Here is a 21,260-nt window from a genome sequence, read left to right as displayed (position 1 = left end):
GGCCAACACGTGGGCGACAAAAAAAAGGCAAGCACTGGCAGAAAAATCACACCAATTTGAATTTATTAAGGGAATATGTTTATTTCGAAGCAAACAACTAACGGCCTTGAATTGTCCAAATTACGATTCAAAAACCACAAAAGAAAAATGACTATTTTCGTCGAAAATTTAAATCCATATTTTCCACCCTAAAACATCAGTTTTTTGGCCGTAACAATGGGAATAATCATCCAAATATGGAAAGTCGTACCTCGTTGAGCTCGTTATTTCATTCCTAATCGATTGGCATTCAAATCTAGAAATTTTTAAATTTTATCATTTTTTGCAAAAAATTGTGATGTTACCCCTTATCAAAAATGCGAAAATTGATCAAAAAATAAATTTTCCCGAAAGTGATGGGGATTGTTAGCTTAGGTTATTAGCTGCTCAAAACAGTTATTCCTTTAGCTGTGGGCCTTGATTTGACAAAACTACAACCGAAAAACCACAAAAAATGTTATTTTTGTCGAAAATTCGAATACATTTTTTTCACCCTAAAATAGCAGTATTTTTGCCATAACAATAGAAATATTGATCCAAATATCAAAAATGCGAAAATTGATCAAAAAATAAATTTTCCAGAAAGTGATGGGAATCGTTAGTTTAGGTCATTAGCTGCTCGACACAGTCGGTCTTTTAACTGTGGGCCTTGAATTGTCCAAATTACTACCGAAAAACCACAAAAAAAGGTTATTTTGGTCTAAAATATCCCAATGTTTAAAATACTTCTTGCAGTGTAGCGACTGAGGACTTTAGGTGTGGGCAGAGTGAGAGCGAGAACACGCGACGCCAGCGCTGCGACATGTAGCCGCCATTTAAATTGCCCGGCAAGGCGACCTCGCCAGCCCACCACCCACTGGCTGCCACCCACCACCCACCGCCCACTGCTCCCCCTCGCCGCCCCTCTCTGCGTCTACCCCAAATGTGGGAACAGACCCGGAATGAGACATGTTGCCCTTGATTTGTGTGCACGGCATGTGGCGGCGTGTTGACTATTTGCATTGCATGTCCCCACACACACATGCGACTTTCTTTCTCCCTTGGTGTGTGTACGAGTGTGTGTGTGGGTGCGAAAGTGTGTGTGCGTGTGTGTCCAATAATTTCGTAACATGGCCTTTGTGGCGATCTTTGCACAGCGATAAGAGAACTGGGAGGAGAACTCATTGAATTGGCCACTCGCAACTTATATTTTTTCCCCTTTTCTCCCTTTTTCCCCCTTTTTTTGTTTTTGGGCCAAGTGTAAAGGCCTTTGGCGAGGACAAAACAATATCATTTGGCCCACTGCAATTGGACATATTGTGCGGGTCCAATGCCAAGTGATTTGCATTTTTATTTGTAACTTCTTGTGCCTGCGCCTAATGATGGGGTAATTATTAATTATTCGATGCCAGTAATGCCCTTTTGTGCCGAATAACTCTCTCTGGCGATTCGAAAGCAATTGAATGGGCGCCCAGAAGTATGCAATTAAATTGTATTTACCGGCGGGTATTATTATTATTTTCTCATGGCGTTGGCCTATATTCGTTAATATTCGTTAGGAGGTCAAACTGAACACAGACATAAATTTCATTGGGTTTTTAGCTTCCAATTTTGCGGTTTTTCTTTATACTATTTTTGTATAATAGCTAAACAAATGTTGTATTTATTTATTATATTTTTATAATAGTAACAAATACTTTAGGTATTTTTAGTAAATATGCAAAGATTTTGTTGCTAATTAAAAATGATAAGTTCTAGACAATATTGTAAAAACTATAAGTAGGTGTAGGTTGTTAACTTTGTGCAGGCCTTTAAAATATTTTTTTGTCTGTTATTTCTGTGCTCCGTAATTATTAAATTAAGGTATTTAGTTAAACAAATACCTCACTAAAATAGCTAAATATATAAAAGTGTAAAAATGGCAAGCCAAATAAGCTAGGTAAACTAAAATCCCTTTTTTAATCATTTTAAAGTATTTCACAATTAGAAAACTTTTCCCTTTTTCTTCAATTATACTGATTGCCTCTGCCAAGTGTTTACCATCTGGCTTAGCTTAGCTTCTTGGCTGCGGAAATTAATTCAAATTTGCAGCGCCTTTTGCCTTTTGGCGAAATGAAAGCGTTTCCTTGGAACGCCGAGAAGTAGGCTACGAAAAAGATGGCCAGGGGTGAAATGCAGCAAGAGCCGCGTCTCGTCTCGTCTCGCACACAACTTTACCGCAAGGGCCGCCAATTAGTGGAGGCAACAGTGGCAAACACCCACCCACCCACTTACCCCCCCCCCCCTACTCTTTGCGGCAGCGACCTTGAACTCGCCGGCAAATCGAAGCACGAAACGAACACAAAGCGAATGAAAGTAAAAGTTGCACGTGCTTCGTCTTCTGCGGCTTCGCTTTTCCAGCTTTTCCTACTTGCGGCAGCTGCATGCATAATGTGAAAAGCCACCTTGCACCACTGCCACCCACTTTGCCACTTCGCGAAGGTCGAAGCCACTGCAGGCTAGGTGGCTAAAAGAAATCCATTAGGCCCTGTTGATGAACCCCCTTCCCACTCAACCCCAATCGCTGACGTCACCGAAAGTCGCAGACCCCCACTTTCTCACTTTCTACCACCTTTCCCGTCACACAGAAAAAAAATTGAGATTAATTTAATATTTTTTTAAGATTAATTCTTATAATTTTGATATTAATTAAGATTATATTCATATCATTTTACAAATATTTGTTCTAAAAAAACCCATTTCGTATTTTTAAACAGTACTTTTATAACTTTTATGAAATGATAAAATATCAAATTGATATGTTTGAATCGTAAATTTGACATTAATCGGCTTTTTATTGATATGAAATAAAAGTAGAATTGATCCTATTTCATATCGAATTTTCTTTCTGTGCACCTCAACTTTCTCTCACCTGAGCCCTTTGTCTTTGTCTCTGCACTTTGGCCTGCATTTACTTATTTATTGAGCGCTGCGACAAAAATTCGCAAGAAATATATACTATAGGATATAGGATATAGCATATAGGATATAGAAAAGGGGGCGGGTCAAAGTGACGACGTCAGCAGCAGAGTCAGATTTATTTCGCGACAGTTTGTCGTTCATCTTTTTTTACGACCGCCGCCGACTTTCAGATTCAGATTGCTGTTGTCATTTATTTGCCGTCATAAACTTTCAATGGAATCACGCAAGCGATTTTAGCCAACTTTTCTCATACTTACGAGTGTATCCTTCGTATCCTTCGCTTTCGCCACCGCCGCCTGCTGCTTTCTTTTCTTTTCCTTTATTTTCATTTCTATTTTTATTGTTATTGTTATTCTTCCGCATATATGACAACATGTGACATGTGACAGCGGGCTTATTTCCATTTCTTCTGCCATTTCTCCACTTTTTCCCCTTTTTTTTTTCTTAAAGCGAGAGGGTCGCATTCAACCCAGTTTCTTCATTAATTTTGCCACCCGAAGCTGACTTTAAATTTCTGTGTGATGTTTTGCATGTTTGACACCAAAAAGAAAAAAAATGGGAAAGGGGGAAGGGGAGGGGGGTCAACCAGAAGGCAAAACGGAGCCAAAAGGCGAACAATAAGCAAATTGGCCAAAGGGCGAACGGCAACAACAGCAATCAACAGCAAATGGCAATAACAAGTTCCAGTTCCGATCTAGAGCGAATCGGTTATGCCCTGACTTTGAGTATGCCTGCTATACCTACTATCCTAGACTGTCCAAAAAATAATTAGGTATAATAATCAGGCAATTAAAAATATTTTAAGTTTAACTGCCTTATTTTTTAAATTGCTTATTATTATTATTATTTATATTACTATGATTATTTATTATTATTATTTTTATTTGTATTATTGCATGTAATGTAATTAATTAAATTTAAATAAGACATTTTTTTCAATATTCCTAGACTTCATTTTCCGCCCTAAATAATCAGTTTTTTGGCCAACAATAAATGGTCGAAATATGGAGTGTCATACCTCGTTGAGCTCGTTATTTCATTCCCAATCGATGGGCATTCAAACCTAGACATTTTCAATTTTTCGCAAAAAATCGTGATGCGAAAATTGGTCAAAAAATAAATTTCCCTGGAAGTGATGGGATTCGTTAGTATAGGTCGTTAGCTGTTCAAAACGGTCTTTTAGCTGTAGGCCTTTAATTGTCCAAATGACGACCGAAAAACCCTTAAAAAAATGCAATTTTTGTTTAAAATTCGAATCCATATTTTTCACCCTAAAAATTTAGTTTTTTGGTCGTAACAATGGAAGTAATTGTCCAAATATGGAGTGTCATACCTCGCTGAGCTCGTAATTAAATTCCCAATCGATTGGCATTCAAACCTAAAAATTTTCAATTTTTGTAATTTTTTGCAAAAATTGTGATGTTACCCCTTATTAAAAATGTGAAAATTGGTGAAAAATCAAATTTTCCAAAAGTGATGGGGATCGTTAGCTTAGGTTGTTAGCTGCTCACAACAGTCAGTATCTTGACTTTCGGCCTTAATTTGTCCAAGTTACGACTGAAAAACCGCAAAAAAATTGGAATTTTTGTCTAAAATTCCAATGCCTATTTTCCACCCTAAAAATGAGGCCAGAATAAAGATTGCCATTCCTTATATCCCCAATATTTTAAATATTTTTGCAATGCAACGTTTTAGGGTCTTCCCATAGTCGCTGTCACTGGCCACTTTATAAGGCCTGCTGTTTTTTCCCTCTTCCTCCGCCCTGTGTGTTCTTGCCCTGTATAAATAACATTTTTGTCAAGCGCCTCGTATGACAAAGTGTCAGCTATAAATGTGTTGGACACACACTAAGGCACACTCATGAATGCATATACATATGTATGTAGGCCTATTGGGCACTCAAGTGGCTGCAATTGCTGATGTTGCTGTTGGTGTTGCAGCTACAACAGCAACAAAAGCTGCTGCTGCTGCTGCTGCCGTCGACTTTGCTGCTTTCGGTGTCTCCAGTGTCTTTTTGTTTGATTGTTGTCGTTGTGGGCACTGTGTTGTTGCTGTTGCTGCAGTTGCCGCAGCTGATGTTGCTGGTGTTGCTGTTGTTGCAAATGCCTTTCGGCAGTTGGATGCCCAAAAATTGTGGCGTCTGCGTTGCCCTTTTCCTTTTCCTTTGCCTTTGAAATTTTTGAAATTTTTACTGCCTAGTTGCTGTTGTTGGTGTTGCTGTTGCCACTGCAACTGCTGCTGCTGCTGCTGCTGTGGCGACAAATATTGTTGTTGCTGGTTGGCGTTTGAACTGAGTCTCTGCCTCTGCCCCTTTGTGTATTTTTGCCTTTTTATATTTTTCGGCAGTCAGGCAAAACATTTTCGGTTCTGGGCTTCTGGTTTTCGGTTTCGGTTTTGGTTTTTCGGCCTGATGTTGCTGCCGTTGCAGTTGCAGTTGCACTCGGCGCGGAAAGCGGAAGCGTTGCCTGCTCCTCGCTCGATGCGGATAAAATTGCCGATTGCCGATTGCCAATTGCCAATTGCCTATTGCCGATTTTGTGATCAGTCAGCTGAGCTGAGCTGAACTGAAGTGTGTGTAGATCCAAGGATCTGAGAGCTTCGTTAGTCGATTCGTGATTCCCGATTCCTGATCCTCGCGAGTGCTGGCAGGATAATGGCCGTCGACGGCTTCGGGCCTAGGAAAACGCATTTTGGCCGGCCAGCGAATTGCCGTCTTATTTTTCTTCAAGTTTTTCACATTTTTTTCACGTGATTTGTGATTTGTGTATTGTGCATTGTGCATTGTGGTCAAGTGGAGTTGCAGCAGCAGCAGCAACAACAGCAGCAGCTGCTCCAGGATGTTCGTTGTCCATGCCATCAAGGATGAGATCGAAAAAATGTAAATATATATCGGGAAGTTTTTTTAGCAGTTCGCTTTCTCGGTTTCCCGATTCACGCATTGATTTTTTCCGGTTTTTTCGGCTTTTTCTGCTTTTCGCAACCCACTTTATAGTCCCAGCCATCAGATAAAATTAGAAATTAAAAATTGATTGGCCAAAACAAAGGGAAAAACCAGTAGCACAGCTAAATTATGCAGAATTCCTTGATTTGATTTCATTTGATTTGATTTGACTTCGATAAAATGTTGCAAGGGGCGTAGGGGAGGGGTCAAGCGGGGGTAAGGGAATTTTCCTTCTTTCGGAAAATCGGAAAATCAATTGATACGCAAATTCTCCCCCCCTTCACCTCCTGACTTGCTTGTGTGAGTGTGTGTGTGCTGTGACCCAGCCAAAAATAAACTTCATTGACCGCTTCCACTTTGCTTTGACGCTCGTTTTTAAAAAGAAGTCTATCCAGTTGAGGAAACTCAAAAAAATAAAATGCGGAGGGGGCTAAAGTGCAAGTTTTGGCAAAAAAATTGGCAAAAAGAAAATTGGGGGCTTACTTTGAACCACTGCAAAAATACTTGTAAAAGTGTAATGAGTGATAAATAATAATAAAAGGTAAAAATGATCCAAAATAAATCCCAAAGAAGTGCTTATTGAAGAAATAATTTCCTTAAAATTCAATATTAAAAAAAAAAACGCTTAAAGAACTAAAAACTACATTTATCATTAAAATTTTTAGTAATAAATAGTTCTTAGGCGTTTTCTACCCATGTCTATCGATAGAGAAAATCCATATTTCCGGTGCATTGAATAACATATTATTCTCCATTATTATTTTCTGCTTGTGTGCCCCTCTTGTGCTTCTTGTGCTCCTGCAATCGCAAGTCAATCGAATTGATTGATGAACCCACCGATGGCCACCGACCAATCAATGTCAATTGCTCTTCCTTCTTCCCTTTTGCTCTACTTGCTTCATTTTTTCTTCTTCTCCTTCTTCGGGCAACTTCCGCTTCCTTATCTGCCTTTCTCCCGTCTTCCTTGTGTGTGCTTCTTTTACCTTCTGTCTTGATATCTCCTTCGACTTTTGCTCCGATAACCAAGTTTAAACGTCATTAGAACACTTTGCGTGCCATGTTTGCCACCATCACACAACTACCATCTCTGCACTGAGAGAAATATATAGTTTTATATTACATTATTTAGAATTTAGTTTGTAGGAAATGCAGAAAACCATGAGAGGATTTAATGGCATTTTTAATAAGATTTATTTCAATTATCACTTCAATCGAAAGCATTAATTCATTTTTATTTCTGATTTAAATCTTTTAAATTGCGAAAATTGATTACTAATTCTTGCAAAATTAATTATTTGGATGGTTTTAACACCATCTTCCGGGTAATTGATTATTAATTTTTGATTTTATTGGCCTTTAAAAAAAAGTAATTCAATGCAAGCTTCGTAAAATATCTCTTAATGAAGATATTCTATTTAAAATGTTGGGAATTATGAGGAACTATTTTTGGATAAATCTTTTCCAACATTTTAATTAAATTTAGCAATGAGATTACTGTTTTTATTCATAAATAAATATTAGGCATTGTTACTAAATCAAGATTATGGCTTTTTAAAAATCAAGTCACTGTAAAAAATATGTTAGTTATTTTTCTACATTTTTAAATTATATTTTTGCCATTATCTTGGTTTTTTTTTCAAGTGCCCCTGTTTTTTTTCGTACCGCCTCCGTTTTCCCAGCGTTCTAGTTCTTCTTTTGGTTTCAGTTTCAGTTTAGGTTTTTGTTTTTTGTTTGTTTGCTGTCTGTGGCATTTGGCGCTAGTCTGGCGGCCCCTTCCCCTCCCCCTCCCCCTACCCCCTGCATTCTCCAATGGCCATACACGTATGTCTTGCACTTTTGCCTAAGCCTCAAGTCTTCGGGCTAAACGCTAAACGCTAAATGCATATCTCTGTGTCGGAATGTGGAACAGTTGGCTATAATTACACACACGTATATATATATATATATATACATGTGGCAGAAGCACAAGTAAAAGTAACTGAATTTGGAAGCCACCTTTCACCTGACAGGTGAGTCGGTCGGTCGGTCGGTCGGAAAATGGGGAAATGTGTGGTTCCGGTGGCGCCAAAGAAACGTTTAACGTTTTATATACCCCTTACCATTTCCATTCCCATTCCCATTTTCATTTTCGCCAGTTTCATTTGCATTGTTTGCCATCGCCATCGCTCCAAAGTCCTTCCACAGTTTTAGTAATCAATTTTTGTTCTTGCTTTTGTTGCACCCAAATGCTCTGTGCTGTGTGTGTGTGTGGGTGTCCCTGTTGTGGTGTGCGTGTACGCCAGGGGGGAGGGGGGATTTCAGGGGGTAGCTGGTGAAAATGTGGCATCGACATCGACATCGACACTGCCAGTTGCATAAACGTCGCAGTCGCACGCGGAACCAGTCGAGAGTGGCATTAAATCGCATTAAGGTCCAATTTTCGATGCTCTACGCTCGGCAATTACATAAATACTGCACATATCCTGCGTACTGACATCCAATTCACAACTTCTCTCCGTGTGTGTGTGTGCGTGTGTGTGTGTGTCATCAAAGGAAACACACCTATACACCTATACTTATACACGCATTAAGAAATAACAAACAAAAAACGATGCTGCTGCACTCTCAATTCGCTTCGTCTCCTTCCTTTTTGTCTCTGTGTGTGTGTGTCGGTCTCTCTCTCTTTCGCTCTCTCTCCCTCTCTCGCTCTCTCTTCTCCCTTTTCCCTAGAAACGTTTTGGCAAAATGTGAAACATGAAGATTGGACTTTTCTTCTAGCCGCTTTCCCTTTTGTTGTCATGCTGCTGCGTTTGCATCGAGCTTCCATATCCATATCCATTACCATTACCGTTAGCATCGAGCATCGAGTGTTATCGGCGCTCTTCCGCTTTTCCGCGTGTGTGATTGAGGAAACTCAATTTCCCAGCCATTCGTGATTTTTCTATTTATTTTTTTTTCTAGTGTGTGTATGTGTTTGGTTTTTTTTTTTAAAGTTTCAACCCAGTTTTTCGATTATATTTCCGGTTGTTTGCGCGTCATTTTTGTTCTTGTGTATATAACAATAAATAAGTGTGCCAAGCGGTTAATTTTGGTTATTAAAAATAATTGCCAATAGCTGATTTTTCGAGTGCCATAATCAAAAATTATAAAACATAAAACAAAAAATATTAAACATTAAAAATGAATAGTTTAGATGAAGAAATTCAACATATTAGATATATATTCCATTTTTGGGGAAATAAAATTAAACAAAATTCGATTGGCCAAGGAAAATAAGTTTTCCAAACATTATAAATAATTCTAGTCTCATATGTAGTTTCAAGAATAACTAATGGCCTGTCCAAAGAGCCGAAAAACCTTGATTTACTATTTTAATTGCTAAAAACAAACTTGCAAAGAGTGAATGTGCAAACAAACTAAGCGTATAAATAATAGTTGATTTGATTTGTTTAGCTTCCAAATGAAATTAGTTTCTAAACTTTCGACTGCCCGTTTTTATGTATTTTAACCTTAATCTTTAAGCTTCAAACGGAGTAATTAATCAAAATAAATTATCAAAATGTGCTATTTTCGATTGAATAATCAATTTCAATTTGGTTTATATTTAGTATCTAACATTTATGAGGTTTATTTATTCGCTTGGCCTTTCAAGAGTGCTCCACAAATATTTGTTTTTTCTGTTTGTTCTTTGTTTGCGAAAACCAGCTGCAAGACAATTTGCCTAACTTAATTGAAACAAAGAGTTAACTCGGTTCAACACTCGGACGCAGGTTCAAATGCTGTCCGAGGCGTATTAACTGTAAAAGCTTTTCATAGTCCTTCTTTTACTACGCTACGTTGGCTCCAAAACACCGCCCACTTTTCCGACCCTCGTTCACCCCCCCGCTGACTGCCGCATTTTAAGCATTTTACACGCTTTTCCGATGTCAGTGTGTCAGTGTTACAGTGCCAAAGCCGGGTCCATGTCCGTGTTTTTGTGCTGCTGTCTGTGTCCGCAAGATGCCGACATTCCAAACGCAGCCCACTCTCACCCCCCTCTCTCTCGCTCTCTCTTTCTCCCCCTCTCTTGCCGTCTCTTTCTGCTGCTGGGGAAACGATTTGGCAATTGGAACAGCAGCCAGAAGCCAGCACATTCACATTTTGGACCACGCTTATTTCGCGGCATTTTCGTTACGTATACGCAATGTGAGCCCAAAAGGCGTAGGGTTAAATTGTTCGATTTGAGTCGGAAAAATGTGGGAAAAATATCGAAAAAAAATATAATTAATTAAGGGACATATTCATGATTGTGTGTGTGGCTAGAAATCTGCGTTTGTCTGTGTGCGCATTAGTTAACTTCCTTCGATGGCCCGGTGTTTCCTTTTATTTTCCGCTTCCCTGTCTCCAGCCAAATGTAAACAAATTTCAATAATGTACCTACAACAAAAAACAACAAAGAAAAGATGTGAGAAAGGAAAACTCTGTGTGTGTGTGTGTGTGTGGGTCAGGCGCATGTCTGCAGCAGAAGAAGAAGAGCGATTAAAGCAGCTGTGCGAAGCTCTCGTTTTATTTACATTTATTAATATTTCCTTTCATTTTTTTCACCCATTTCTATGTGTGTCTGTGTGTGTGTATGTAGTGTCCGAGTGTGCGGTTTTGCTCTTGGGAATTGTGGCGTCGCCATGGCGTATGCGTAATATTTTGTTTTGTAATTATATGCGCGGCGGGCAAACGAAAATTTGTGTTTAATTAATTAATTGAAGCGCAGCAGTGGCAGCAGCAGCAGTAGCTATGTATTTTCTGTATTTTCCATCGCAAGTGACAGCCAGCGGCAAGCGTTTTCAGTTGACCGCGTGGCGCCAACTTGAGCGCAACTCAACGGCAGCTCCCCTTTTACCAAAAAAAAAATACGAAAAAAAGGCGAATAAAACCGAAACGAGTGTACCCAATTTTTGTGGATTTTTTTTTCGTCGGTTCCCCAATTTTTATATGGTTTATAGGGTTTTATTTTCTCTATTGCCCAGTCCCAAAAAACAGCTGCTTTTTGTGTGCGTGCGTGCGTTGGTGCGTGTGTGTTTGTGGAAGCGAGATGGGCATATATAAATAGAATATTTCCCTTTTTTTTCTGTGTGGCCTGCATCCGCCAAGCAACGACCTTGCCGCCCGAAAACCGAAACGGAATGAAACACGCAGCAGCGGCAAATGATACAAACAAAAAAATAAAGAAAAAATAATAGTAAAATAAAAGTAATGCCAAGTGAAAAATATGAATTAGAATATTTAAACTTTTTTGATATTTTTTTCGGTGCCCTTATAAGTAGGCTATACTATTTTTTTGACCCACAACAAAGTGCACGCAACCTACAACAAATAAATAAATAAATAAATAGCGACAATTGGCAGCAACATGTGGCCAAACCGCAATGCCAATGCCACTAAAATGTAATTACAACTGGCGAACCAAACCGGCAATGAAATCGAAAACGAAAAACCCACAACGTATCAACCGCAATCATCGAAGTGCTTAAAACAACGACAACAATGCAAATAACAACAACAATCGAAAGTGCAATAAAACTTTAGTTCGATTTTAAGGGGCAACTGTCGATCATCTTTGGCCAATGATTATTTTAAATTTGGATTATTTTAAGTGAAGAATTTGATTTGGAAATATTTGTGAAATTACCCATTCCAATTATATTTATTATTCCTGTATCTCGTAGGGTTTTTAAAAGTGTAAATTTTATTTTAAAGTTTTTATTAATACCTTTCAAAATGTAGAATAAATTTGTAAAACTGATTACTCATTTTAAAGTTATGAGCAAATAATAAATTTTCCATGCTAGATGGCGCCACTACAAGCGACTGGTTGCATATCTCCATCTCTCTCACATTTGATATTCGTTTCCACATGTTTTGTATATAGTTAAGAATTTTTTATAATATGTTGTACTGAATTTATTTAATTTAAAACTGTCCGAGGTTCTTAAATGAAGAATTTTTTTAGTCTTTTTAAAGAAGAATCTATTAATGAGTACTCCTTTTTACCGACATAAAATACAAAACCAAGTTAAATTTCCAAAATTTAGATAACTGCGTTTTGAAAGGCCCTTCGCTAATCAATATTTTTCCGGCAATTTGTGCTACTTAGATAGTTAGCCTAGATGATCGACTCGGCCCCCGATAGGCAGGCCCAAAAGTGAGCAAATAATTAAAAACCAAATGCCGACGATCTGCAAATGGCAGCCAAAAAGGCCAACGACGACGACGCTCGCACACAGACAACGCTTCCAGAACGAAGAGTGCCAGTGCCAGATTTGTTGGTTCGTGCAACGGCGACTACAGTGAGGCAAAGCTAACGGCGACGAGTGAAGGAGGAGACTTTCGGCGCCCGAGGGGCCAGGAGCGGCCCAGGCGGTGGCCGTCATGCAGCTGCAGGCGGCCGGGGCCCAATTAACCAGCAGCTGCATTTAGCTCATCCAAAGAACACACTCACACACAGACACACACACCTCTACATCACTAGCACACACACTCACCCACACACACGCACACTGGCACTCGGACATACACACACACAGATCAATACATTGGCAAGGATTCAGTGAGCTCATCGAAGCAGAACCAGAACTAGAAACCGAAACCGAAACTGAAACCGAAACTGAAACCATGCAGATGATACTTGTTGCTGGCGGGTAAGTGAAAAGTCAAGCCCACTTTCACCTGACAACCACCCACCACCCCCTATCCCAAATGACTCCCCCCTCCCCTTGATATCTGTGATATGTGTGCCTCTGTGTGTGTGTACTACTCGGAACTACCCGTACCAACTAACAGCTGAGACAGTGTATGTAACCAGTGTATCTATAAAGTAAACGAAAAAAAATATACGACTGTATCTACGATCTATATACGCTACATATCTCTATTCTTTTTAGGAGTACCATAAATATATATATGCTTCTTGTCTCGCATTTTTTGCCAATCGCACCCGTTGCCCGCCAAATGCCTTTGCTTGGCACTTGTATCTATGTATCTATCTAGTCTTATATTAGCCATAGCTTATGTTAACTCGTGTACTATATCTTGTATTGTGTTTACCAAGTACCAAGCTTTTGCCTCTCGATGAGCCTGTCTGCAGAATTGGAAGCCCCAAACTAATCACTGTCTTTCTCTGTCTCCCCATTTGCAACACTCCACGCTACTTTCCTTTCTTCTGTGATGACCGAACTCGATGCTTTTCGATATCACCAACTTGCAGGTAAGTCAAAAAGTTGAAGTACCATATCTTTTTTATAAGATCGCATACGGATTATACAGATTGAGTTAAGGAGTGTTTAAATACTAGGGTAAATTCTTATTTTTGGTACATATGCCAAGAAATCTTCTGTGCTCTGTAACTTTACTTTTACATTTTGAAAACTTTCAGCTAAATAATAGAAACAAATTCCCTCAATTGTTGTACTACTATAGAAATTTGTATTGTTTTTTTTCTTCGAAAATAAGTTCAAATTCGACGTTAAAACAATATAATTGTGTAATGGACTACAAAATAAACAACAATTTCGGCAACTGGATTGAAATTGATTACAATTTGAAACGTTATTATCGTAATTTTTCCAAATTACGACTGAAAAACCTCAACAAAAGATAATTTTCGTCGAGAATTTGAATCCATTTTTTCCCCCTAAAATATGTTTTTTTTGGCCATAACAATGGGAATAATCATCCAAATATGGAATGTCATACCTCGTTGAGCTCGTTATTTCATTCCTAATCGATTGGCATTCAAACCTAGAAATTTCTAAATTTGTTCATTTTTTGCAAAAAATTGTGATGTTACCCCTTATAAAAAATGTGAAAATTTATCAAAAAATAAATTTCCCAAAAAGTGATGGGATTCGTTAGTATAGGTCGTAAGTTGTTCAAAACAGTCATTCTTTTAGCTGTGGGCCTTGATTTGTCCAAATTACGACTGAAAAACAGCAAAAAAATGTTTATTTTTGTCTGAAATTCTAATCCATATTTTCCACCCTAAAATATCAGTTTTTTGGCCGTAACAATGGAAATATTGATCCAAATATGGAATGCAATACCTCGTTGAGCTCGTTATTAAATTCCCTAACGATTGGCATTTAAACTTGGAAATTTTGAATTTTTGTCATTTTTTGCAAAAATTGTGATGTTACCCCTTATCAAAAAATGTGAAAATTTATCAAAAAATAAATTTCCCAAAAAGTGATGGGATTCGTTAGTATAGGTCGTTAGCTGTTCAAAACAGTCATTTTTTTAGCTGTGGGCCTTGATTTGACAAAATTACAACCAAAAAACCACAAAAAAAGGTTATTTTCGCCGAAAATTCGAATACATTTTTTTCACCCTAAAATATCAGTTTTTTGGCCGTAACAATGGAAATAATGATCCAAATATGGAGTGTCATACCTCGTTGAACTCGGAATTAAATTTCCAATCGTTTGGCATTCAAACTTAGAAATTTTCAAATTTTGTAATTTTTTGAAAAAAATTGTGATGTTACCCCTTATTAAAAATGCGAAAATTGATCAAAAAATAAATTTCCCCGAAGGTGATGGGGATCGTTAGTATAGGTCGTAAGCTGTTCAAAACAGGCAGTCTTTTAGCTGGGAGCCTTGATTTGTCCAAATTACCACCGAAAAACCACAAAAAAGAATTATTTTCGTCAAAAATTCGAATCCCTAATATATCACTATTTTGGCCATAAAAATGATAATAATGTCATACCTTAACTTTATGTTTAAGAAGATGATTTCCATTTTATTGTTAGCTTACTTGCGATTAAAAAGATTTTCAAATTTAAACCAATAATTCTCCACACGTCCTAAAGTTCTAATAAAGTTTATCTTATTTTGCGCATGGTGGTTCAAAAGGACGAACTCTGTAAGCTAGGACACCCTAGCATAAAGCTCGTTTAGTACTTTTAAGCTCTTAAAGCTTCTAAGCTCAGCTTGGAAAACAACTTTCGAAAGGCTTTAAAGCTGGTGAAAGCAAGTAAGCATTTTGAGAAGCTAAGAGCTTAAAGCTGCTCTTTGTCCAGCTTTCTCTGCTTTCTTCCGTGAAAGAGGGAAACTTCCTCTTTCCTCTTGCTCTTTCCCCTCTCTTCCCCTCCCGTCTCTTCCCCTCTCTTTTGCTTCCTGAGCTTTTGCATGCTTTGTTTGCCCGCGCGTTTGTGTGCGTGAATGTGCCATGTGTTTATTTATTAATAATTGCATTACTCATACGCCACGTTGTCCCTCGCTGGAAGCAAAGCGTTCAAGTGCACACGTGACACGTATATATCACAGTGTGTGTGTGTGTGTGTGTGTGTGTGCATTACTGCCATGTGTGTGTGCAGTTATTCGCATTATTATAATCAAGTGGAGCCAACAATGGAACAGGAATATAGGATTCGGAGTAGGCTGGGCTAACAGGAGCATAACGAGCCCGGCGGCATTTTAAAGCACACATTAATAATAGAGCAGCCCACCTTGGTTATGGTTATGGAGATGGTATCTGGGGTTTGGGGTTTGGGGTTTGGGCCTTTGGCTTTTGTGGTTTCTCCACCGATTCGATTTTCACTTGTATAGGTGTGTTTGTGTGTGTGTCTGTTTGTGTTTGGTTCATTTACAGTTTTCACCTAGTTTTCATGTTTTGGTCGTTGTTTTGCCTTCGGCCGCCGCCTCAGCGGCCCCAAGCGGCATTTGCCTGGTTTGACACCCCACAACCAAATCCAAAACCAAATCCAAAGCCCCTATTTTTCCAGCGACCGGTGCCCGAGTGTCGCCAGTAGTGTCCCTGTGTCCCTGAGTCCCTGGTTCCCGCTCTTCTTGCTCAGCCATGTTCACCCAGGCTACTCTTTGCCTTTGTTGTTGCCTTCCATTTTATTCGTTTCTGTTTCTTTTTTTTTTTTTGGCCTGCTTTGGTCCCTGTGTTCGTGCCAAGTGGCACTAAAACTATTTGCCTTTTGGCCAGCTCAGTTTTTCGTATGCCTTTGGTTTCGGCTGGACAGGCGGGAGCAGCGGGAACAGGAGCGGTACCTGCCACACAGCACACAGCACAGAGCTCAGCACATCACACATAACACGCAACACGCAGAGGCGCCAGGCGACAGGCGGAGTAAGAGTGCAGCTCTGGGAACTACTCCCTACTCCCAGAACTCCCTACTCTATATGCTATACGTTATACTCTATACTCTATAGTCGCTACTCCATGCTGCATACTCCATACTCCTTGCCACTGCCATCGAATCGGCATACGATCCAGTCCAGTCCGCCAATGCAGCAAATCGCACGTGCTCGCCTCGGCCCAAAACTTCGTTCGGTCGTGGCGTTCGGATTCGTGGCGCCCAACGTGGGGCTTCGTGTGTTGGCTGGCCGTTCGGCTCGTTCATTCGACATTCGGCGCTTCTTGTGGCACTGGACACTTTTGCAGCGCCGTTCAGTTCGGTTCAGTCGTCGCAGTCGCAGTCACGTCGTCACAACGTAATCGTGCAACGCGTTCCGCGCTTGGCGGCGACTGTCGTCAGTCAGTCAGTCAGTCAGTCAGTCAGCTAGTCAGTTTGTCAGTCAATCAGTCAGTTTGTCAGTCTGTCATTCAGTCAATCAGCCAGTCAGTCAGTGGCGATTGGAGTTTTACTCCATTCTTCAATATAAATCTACCAAGCTCGCCCCCCCTCGCACTTCTTTAAAGCAGGTGGTGCGTGCCGCGTTGCCGCGCGTGATTCTTGTTGTTGTTTTTTTTTTCGGTGACTGTGAATGTGTGGTTTCTTTTTTTTGCTGTTGTTATTGTAACTCTTGTTGTTATTGTTATTCAGAGCTCGGTGCGTGCCGCAAACATAAAAAAAAAGAAAGAAAAACGAGGAAGACCAAGGAGAAACTCCATTTAAAAAGGTGTTTAAAACAGCTTAAGAAGCCATTTAAGCGCCGTTCGACGCCTCTGAAAAGGAGAAGAGAAGAAGGACATGATCAGCTCAGAGGCTCAGAGGAAACGGAAGGAAGGGGAGGACAGAGACAGAACTAAACAAAACTAAGCTAAACTAAACAAAACAAAACAAGACAGGACTTGCAAGGACTTGTCTGTGTGTCCGTACGTCTGCGTTCGTTTACCTTAATTAATGCAAATGGCAAACGGTAAATGGACCCGGACACGGCCAACATAATTTGCCTTGGGGCGCCACTCGAATCCACACCACTGCCAATGCACAGCCTCCATTCGAAGGGGAATGGGGAGGAGATTCGAGGAGATTCGAGATGCTAGCGGTGGTAATGGTGGGCTGACCAGGCCAACTTCGGCTGCAGGTCGAGTTAATTAATATTTCACTCTAGTCAAGGAGGCTACTCGAAAAAGGGGTAGCAAAAGGGGTGAAGTTCTGCTTACATAAGCAACTTCAATTCCTATTGCCATTTTCCATTTCCCATTCCCAACCCCATTCCCATTCCATCCGAGTGGCCCAGAAGAGCCAAAGGAGCGGAGCCTAAAGAGAAACTGGCAAATTGCTCATACGACGCATTGGCGCCGTCAAAAACTGAACGAGCCACTGAAACGGAGGAGCCAGCCGAAGCTGAAAGAAAAACAAGTTGACCCAATTTGCAATTGTAAATCAAACTTAAAATCACAGCCAAAGTTAAACAAAAATAGAATAGTCGCAGCGGCGAAGAGAAGAGAATGTCTAATGCAGCTATAATAAACCTGCCCCAAGGATCTCGAACTGAGATCAATGGAATGGCCTAAAAATAAACTGGGTGATGACATTTGTATTTCATTAAATAGGAATAGTGAATGGGAAATTTACAGAACCAAATTCAATGTTTTGCTGTTCCAGATCCTTTGCTAAATACCAATTAATGTGTAAAATCAAAGAATACAACTCTCAAATTCAAGAAGAAAGTATTCCCTTTGTGGTGTTCTAAATTCAATAAAAATTTAAATATTAAATATATAGAACAAAATGCAATGGTTAATGTTTTCTAGTTCCTTTGCTAAAGAAAAATACCAATTAATTGTATATATTTTCAAATCTAAATAAAATCCTTAAAACTAATATTTGAAAGTTCTCAAATTTAAAACGAAAGTCTTCTCTGTTGTATAGAAAATATTGAACAAAATCCAACGATTAATGAATTAAGCTTCGCTTTTCTAGTTCCTTTGTTTAAGATAATTGCCTATTAATATTATAGATTTTTTTTTAAATCTCAGAAGTAATTATGTAAAAATTCTTAAGATTTAGTTAAAAATTCTTGAATTCAAGAAAAATGTCTTCTCTTTGTATCTTTTATCTCCCGAATATTAGCAACCATTGTTCCGCGAGTGGCTGAAAATATGTTGAAAAACTTTCCGCATCACAGTTTTCCTCACAAATTAGTTTTCTGGATGCTCGCTCTCTTTTCATTAATTTGTCTAGGCAGCAGCTGAGTTTTTCGCACCCCATCTTTCATATTAGGATAGGCACATGAGGTTATAACTCTGCCTCGTTCCTCGGAGTGAAGCTTCTTTTGTTTTCGCTCCTCCTTTTGTTTTGTGCCTTCACTTTTTCTACTTTTTTTTTGTACTTTCTTTACGCCATGTTCCCCATTGTATTTGCGATTAAATTCAAGTTTGACTCGCACACGCCAAAATTAATTGGGCACTTGAAGAGTTGAACAAGTCGATCGAAGTTGTGAGGAGGGGGGTTACGAGAGGGGGTAGGGTTTTGGATGTGTGCCGTGACGGCTCGACAGCCCAGCCTTCAGTTAACCCTTATGCTGCCCCCTTAACCCCTACTCGCCTCCCCTTCTTTTGTAATGTTCTAGGCAACTGATTTATTTTGATTGAACTTTGCATGCAAGCAGCTGAGGCAACAGGAAGAAGCCTGTGCCCCGAGTTCTGAGTTCGAGCAACAACTGGCAAGTGAAACATCATAAAACAAAAGCAGTTTGCGGTTGAATACGAGTGGGGGATACCCCTCCCCCTTTTTTTTTTTTTGAATAGGGTTTGGAACTGGGATTGAAAGCCATTCGCACGCACATTGCCCGCTTTTTCGCTTTTTCGAGGCGCCGAGGCTTAGGCTTAGCTCCAGCTCAATCGTAAAGCTGCCCCCTTAACCCCTTGGTGCCGTGAGGGGTTAAGTGGTTATGGCAACAACAAGACTCACTCTCGACGCTAATAAATCCCCTCATGCCCCTCGTTCGGTGGCAAGTACTCGCTAAGCTCTTCTAATGCCACTGAGGCAACTCGGCTTTGTCTTTCTTTAAACTTCAGAAGAAGAGGAGGAAAACCCATGATTGAATGGTTGAATATTCTTGCCTTATTCGCTATTTCTTTTTTTTTTGCCAACTCTTTCGCTCTATTTTGTCTTTCCTGCCACGCTTGCCCATTTAGTTTTGGCCCAATTGCTAACTTACATATGTATATATTTATGCGCATATGTTTGCGGTTACACACGAGCACACACACTAAAAGAAAATTTTGGTTAGGCCATCAAAAATATATCCCCAGAGTGAGCAACATATATGTGTAGTTGGGGAATTAATGCTTGCATTCCTTCGTCACATTACTCATTTATTCCCAAACTATTAACTATAAAAAAATAACATTAAGGGCCGTTTCCTCGTTTAATTAATGTTTAATTTAAAATATTTTCAAGGTTTTATTATACCTTAAATTTAACCAGAGGATGAGAAAAGAGAGCTTCACGTTTCTTAGAGGCTTTTAATTTTGGTTTTAAAGTTTTTAAGTATTAAAATATAAAATATAATTTAAACTATAATTTAAATTAAACCGGAGGATGAGAAAACGACCCTTAATGTTTCGGAAAGGCTTCTAAATTTCGGTTTAAAAAGTTTTTACAAATAATTCAAGTCCAAAGTCTAACTGGATTTATTATTGATATACCAGCATTCCCCAATTAAGTGAGATATTTTCTGTGATATTCCCTGACTTTAAACCCCCACTTTGCGCTCAGTGTGCCATCTTTCTATGGGTATATATGGTCATGGATATTGTAAATTATTCGCCTGGATCCGGAATCTCTTGCCAGTGGATTTTGGTCGTCTGCTCCTCGTCGGTTGGTCTGTTGGTCTGTTGGAGAAATGTGAAATTCGAATGGTGAATGGCGAATGGAGAATGGAGAAAGGAGAAAGGAGGACAGAGAAAGTTACGCACTGCGGCGATGGCGAGTTTTGGGGCTTTTAATATGCTGCCGAGAGGTGGAAATATATGTGTGTGTAGATTGCACGTGCGCTGCGTGATTTTAATTTGAAACAAACATAGCCAGAGCACCCAAAACACACACTCACACACAGACACACCAATTTTCTTCCTCTTTTTAGGTTGTGCTTTCTTATTGCTTGCTGTTTTTTTTTCGTATTTTTTGTGGCCCCGGCTTTTCACAGTTTTATTTGGTTTTTCCGTTTTCGCTCGGCTCTCACTCTTTTTTTTTGCGTTTTTATTTGTTTTTTTTTTCGTTATTTTTCGTTTTTTTGTAATTCTTTTTACGACTCAACAAGCAGCAGAAATATAACAAGAAAACGGGGCTGAGGGGGGTGGCTCACAGAGAGAACATTTATTGATCTGCGGCCGCTTGAAGCCAATTTGAAGGTCAAGCATACGCACTGTGGGCCCGTGGAGGAATCTTCTTCGCACCGAGAGAGTTGTGCAGTTGTGCAGAGTTATATAAACATATGTAACGCCCCCCCCGCTGGTGACGTCATTGTAAATTATTTTCAAATTTGCGCCCAAAGGCCAAACAAGAAGCAGCTGCTGCACAAAGCGGAAACGGAAGTAGCAGGCAGAAGAGAAGGAGACGGAGAGACAGGAGGCCACAGCACGGCAAACATAGCATACTTTTCAGCTGTGAGCTATGTGTGTGAGCGGGAGAGGTTGGGTAGTTGGGTGGCTGAGCAGCTTCTACTGCAGTTTGGCTCCCTGCTGTTGTTCCGTGTCAAACATTTTCATCCACTTGTTCGCATTATCCTGCCAGACAGCGCACAGCGGGCCATGGGCTTCAAAAGATGCCGCCAGCAGAGGCGAAAGCACCAAAAGCACCAAAAGCAGTGGCAAAAATTGTTACAATTGCTGTGAAGTAAAAGCCAAATCCGTGCGAAGGAGAAAAAATGAAAGGAATAAAATGGCAATAAACAGGCAGGCAAAATGGCCGTGATAAAACGAAAGTTATATACGCTACCCAAGCACTCAGTTCCATATAATCCCAAAATAATGATATTTCACGACTTGAGTTCTCTACAAAACTTTACAACTCTTTGGGGAATTAATTTTTCAATCAAATTTCGATTTTTTCTTGCATTAATATTGATATAAATCGAAAGACATGTATATTTATTGGCTTATTCCCTCATTTTCTGCTGGCAAATTGATATACCTTCACTTATGG

At 39.6% G+C, this 21,260-nt stretch overlaps 1 protein-coding gene across 7 annotated transcripts in view; it reads left to right on the top strand.

Moving 5' to 3' along the window:
• The window catches only part of LOC108066900 (potassium voltage-gated channel protein Shaker), a 155,266-nt gene that overhangs the window by 65,363 nt on the left and 68,643 nt on the right, over positions 1-21,260 (top strand). The window contains exon 1 of one of the 7 annotated variants that reach the window (XM_070219098.1): positions 12,038-12,573. The exons of the other annotated variants lie outside the window; for them this stretch is intronic. Within the exon in view, the coding sequence (XP_070075199.1) occupies positions 12,548-12,573 (26 nt within the window). The 5' untranslated portion in view covers positions 12,038-12,547. Of the gene's footprint in view, positions 1-12,037; positions 12,574-21,260 lie in introns of those variants that run through there. 7 annotated transcript variants of the gene reach the window in all.

This window comes from Drosophila takahashii, chromosome X (genome assembly GCF_030179915.1).
Source record: "Drosophila takahashii strain IR98-3 E-12201 chromosome X, DtakHiC1v2, whole genome shotgun sequence".
Taxonomy (NCBI): Eukaryota; Metazoa; Arthropoda; class Insecta; order Diptera; family Drosophilidae; genus Drosophila; species Drosophila takahashii.
This window is presented reverse-complemented; position numbering and strand designations above follow the sequence as displayed.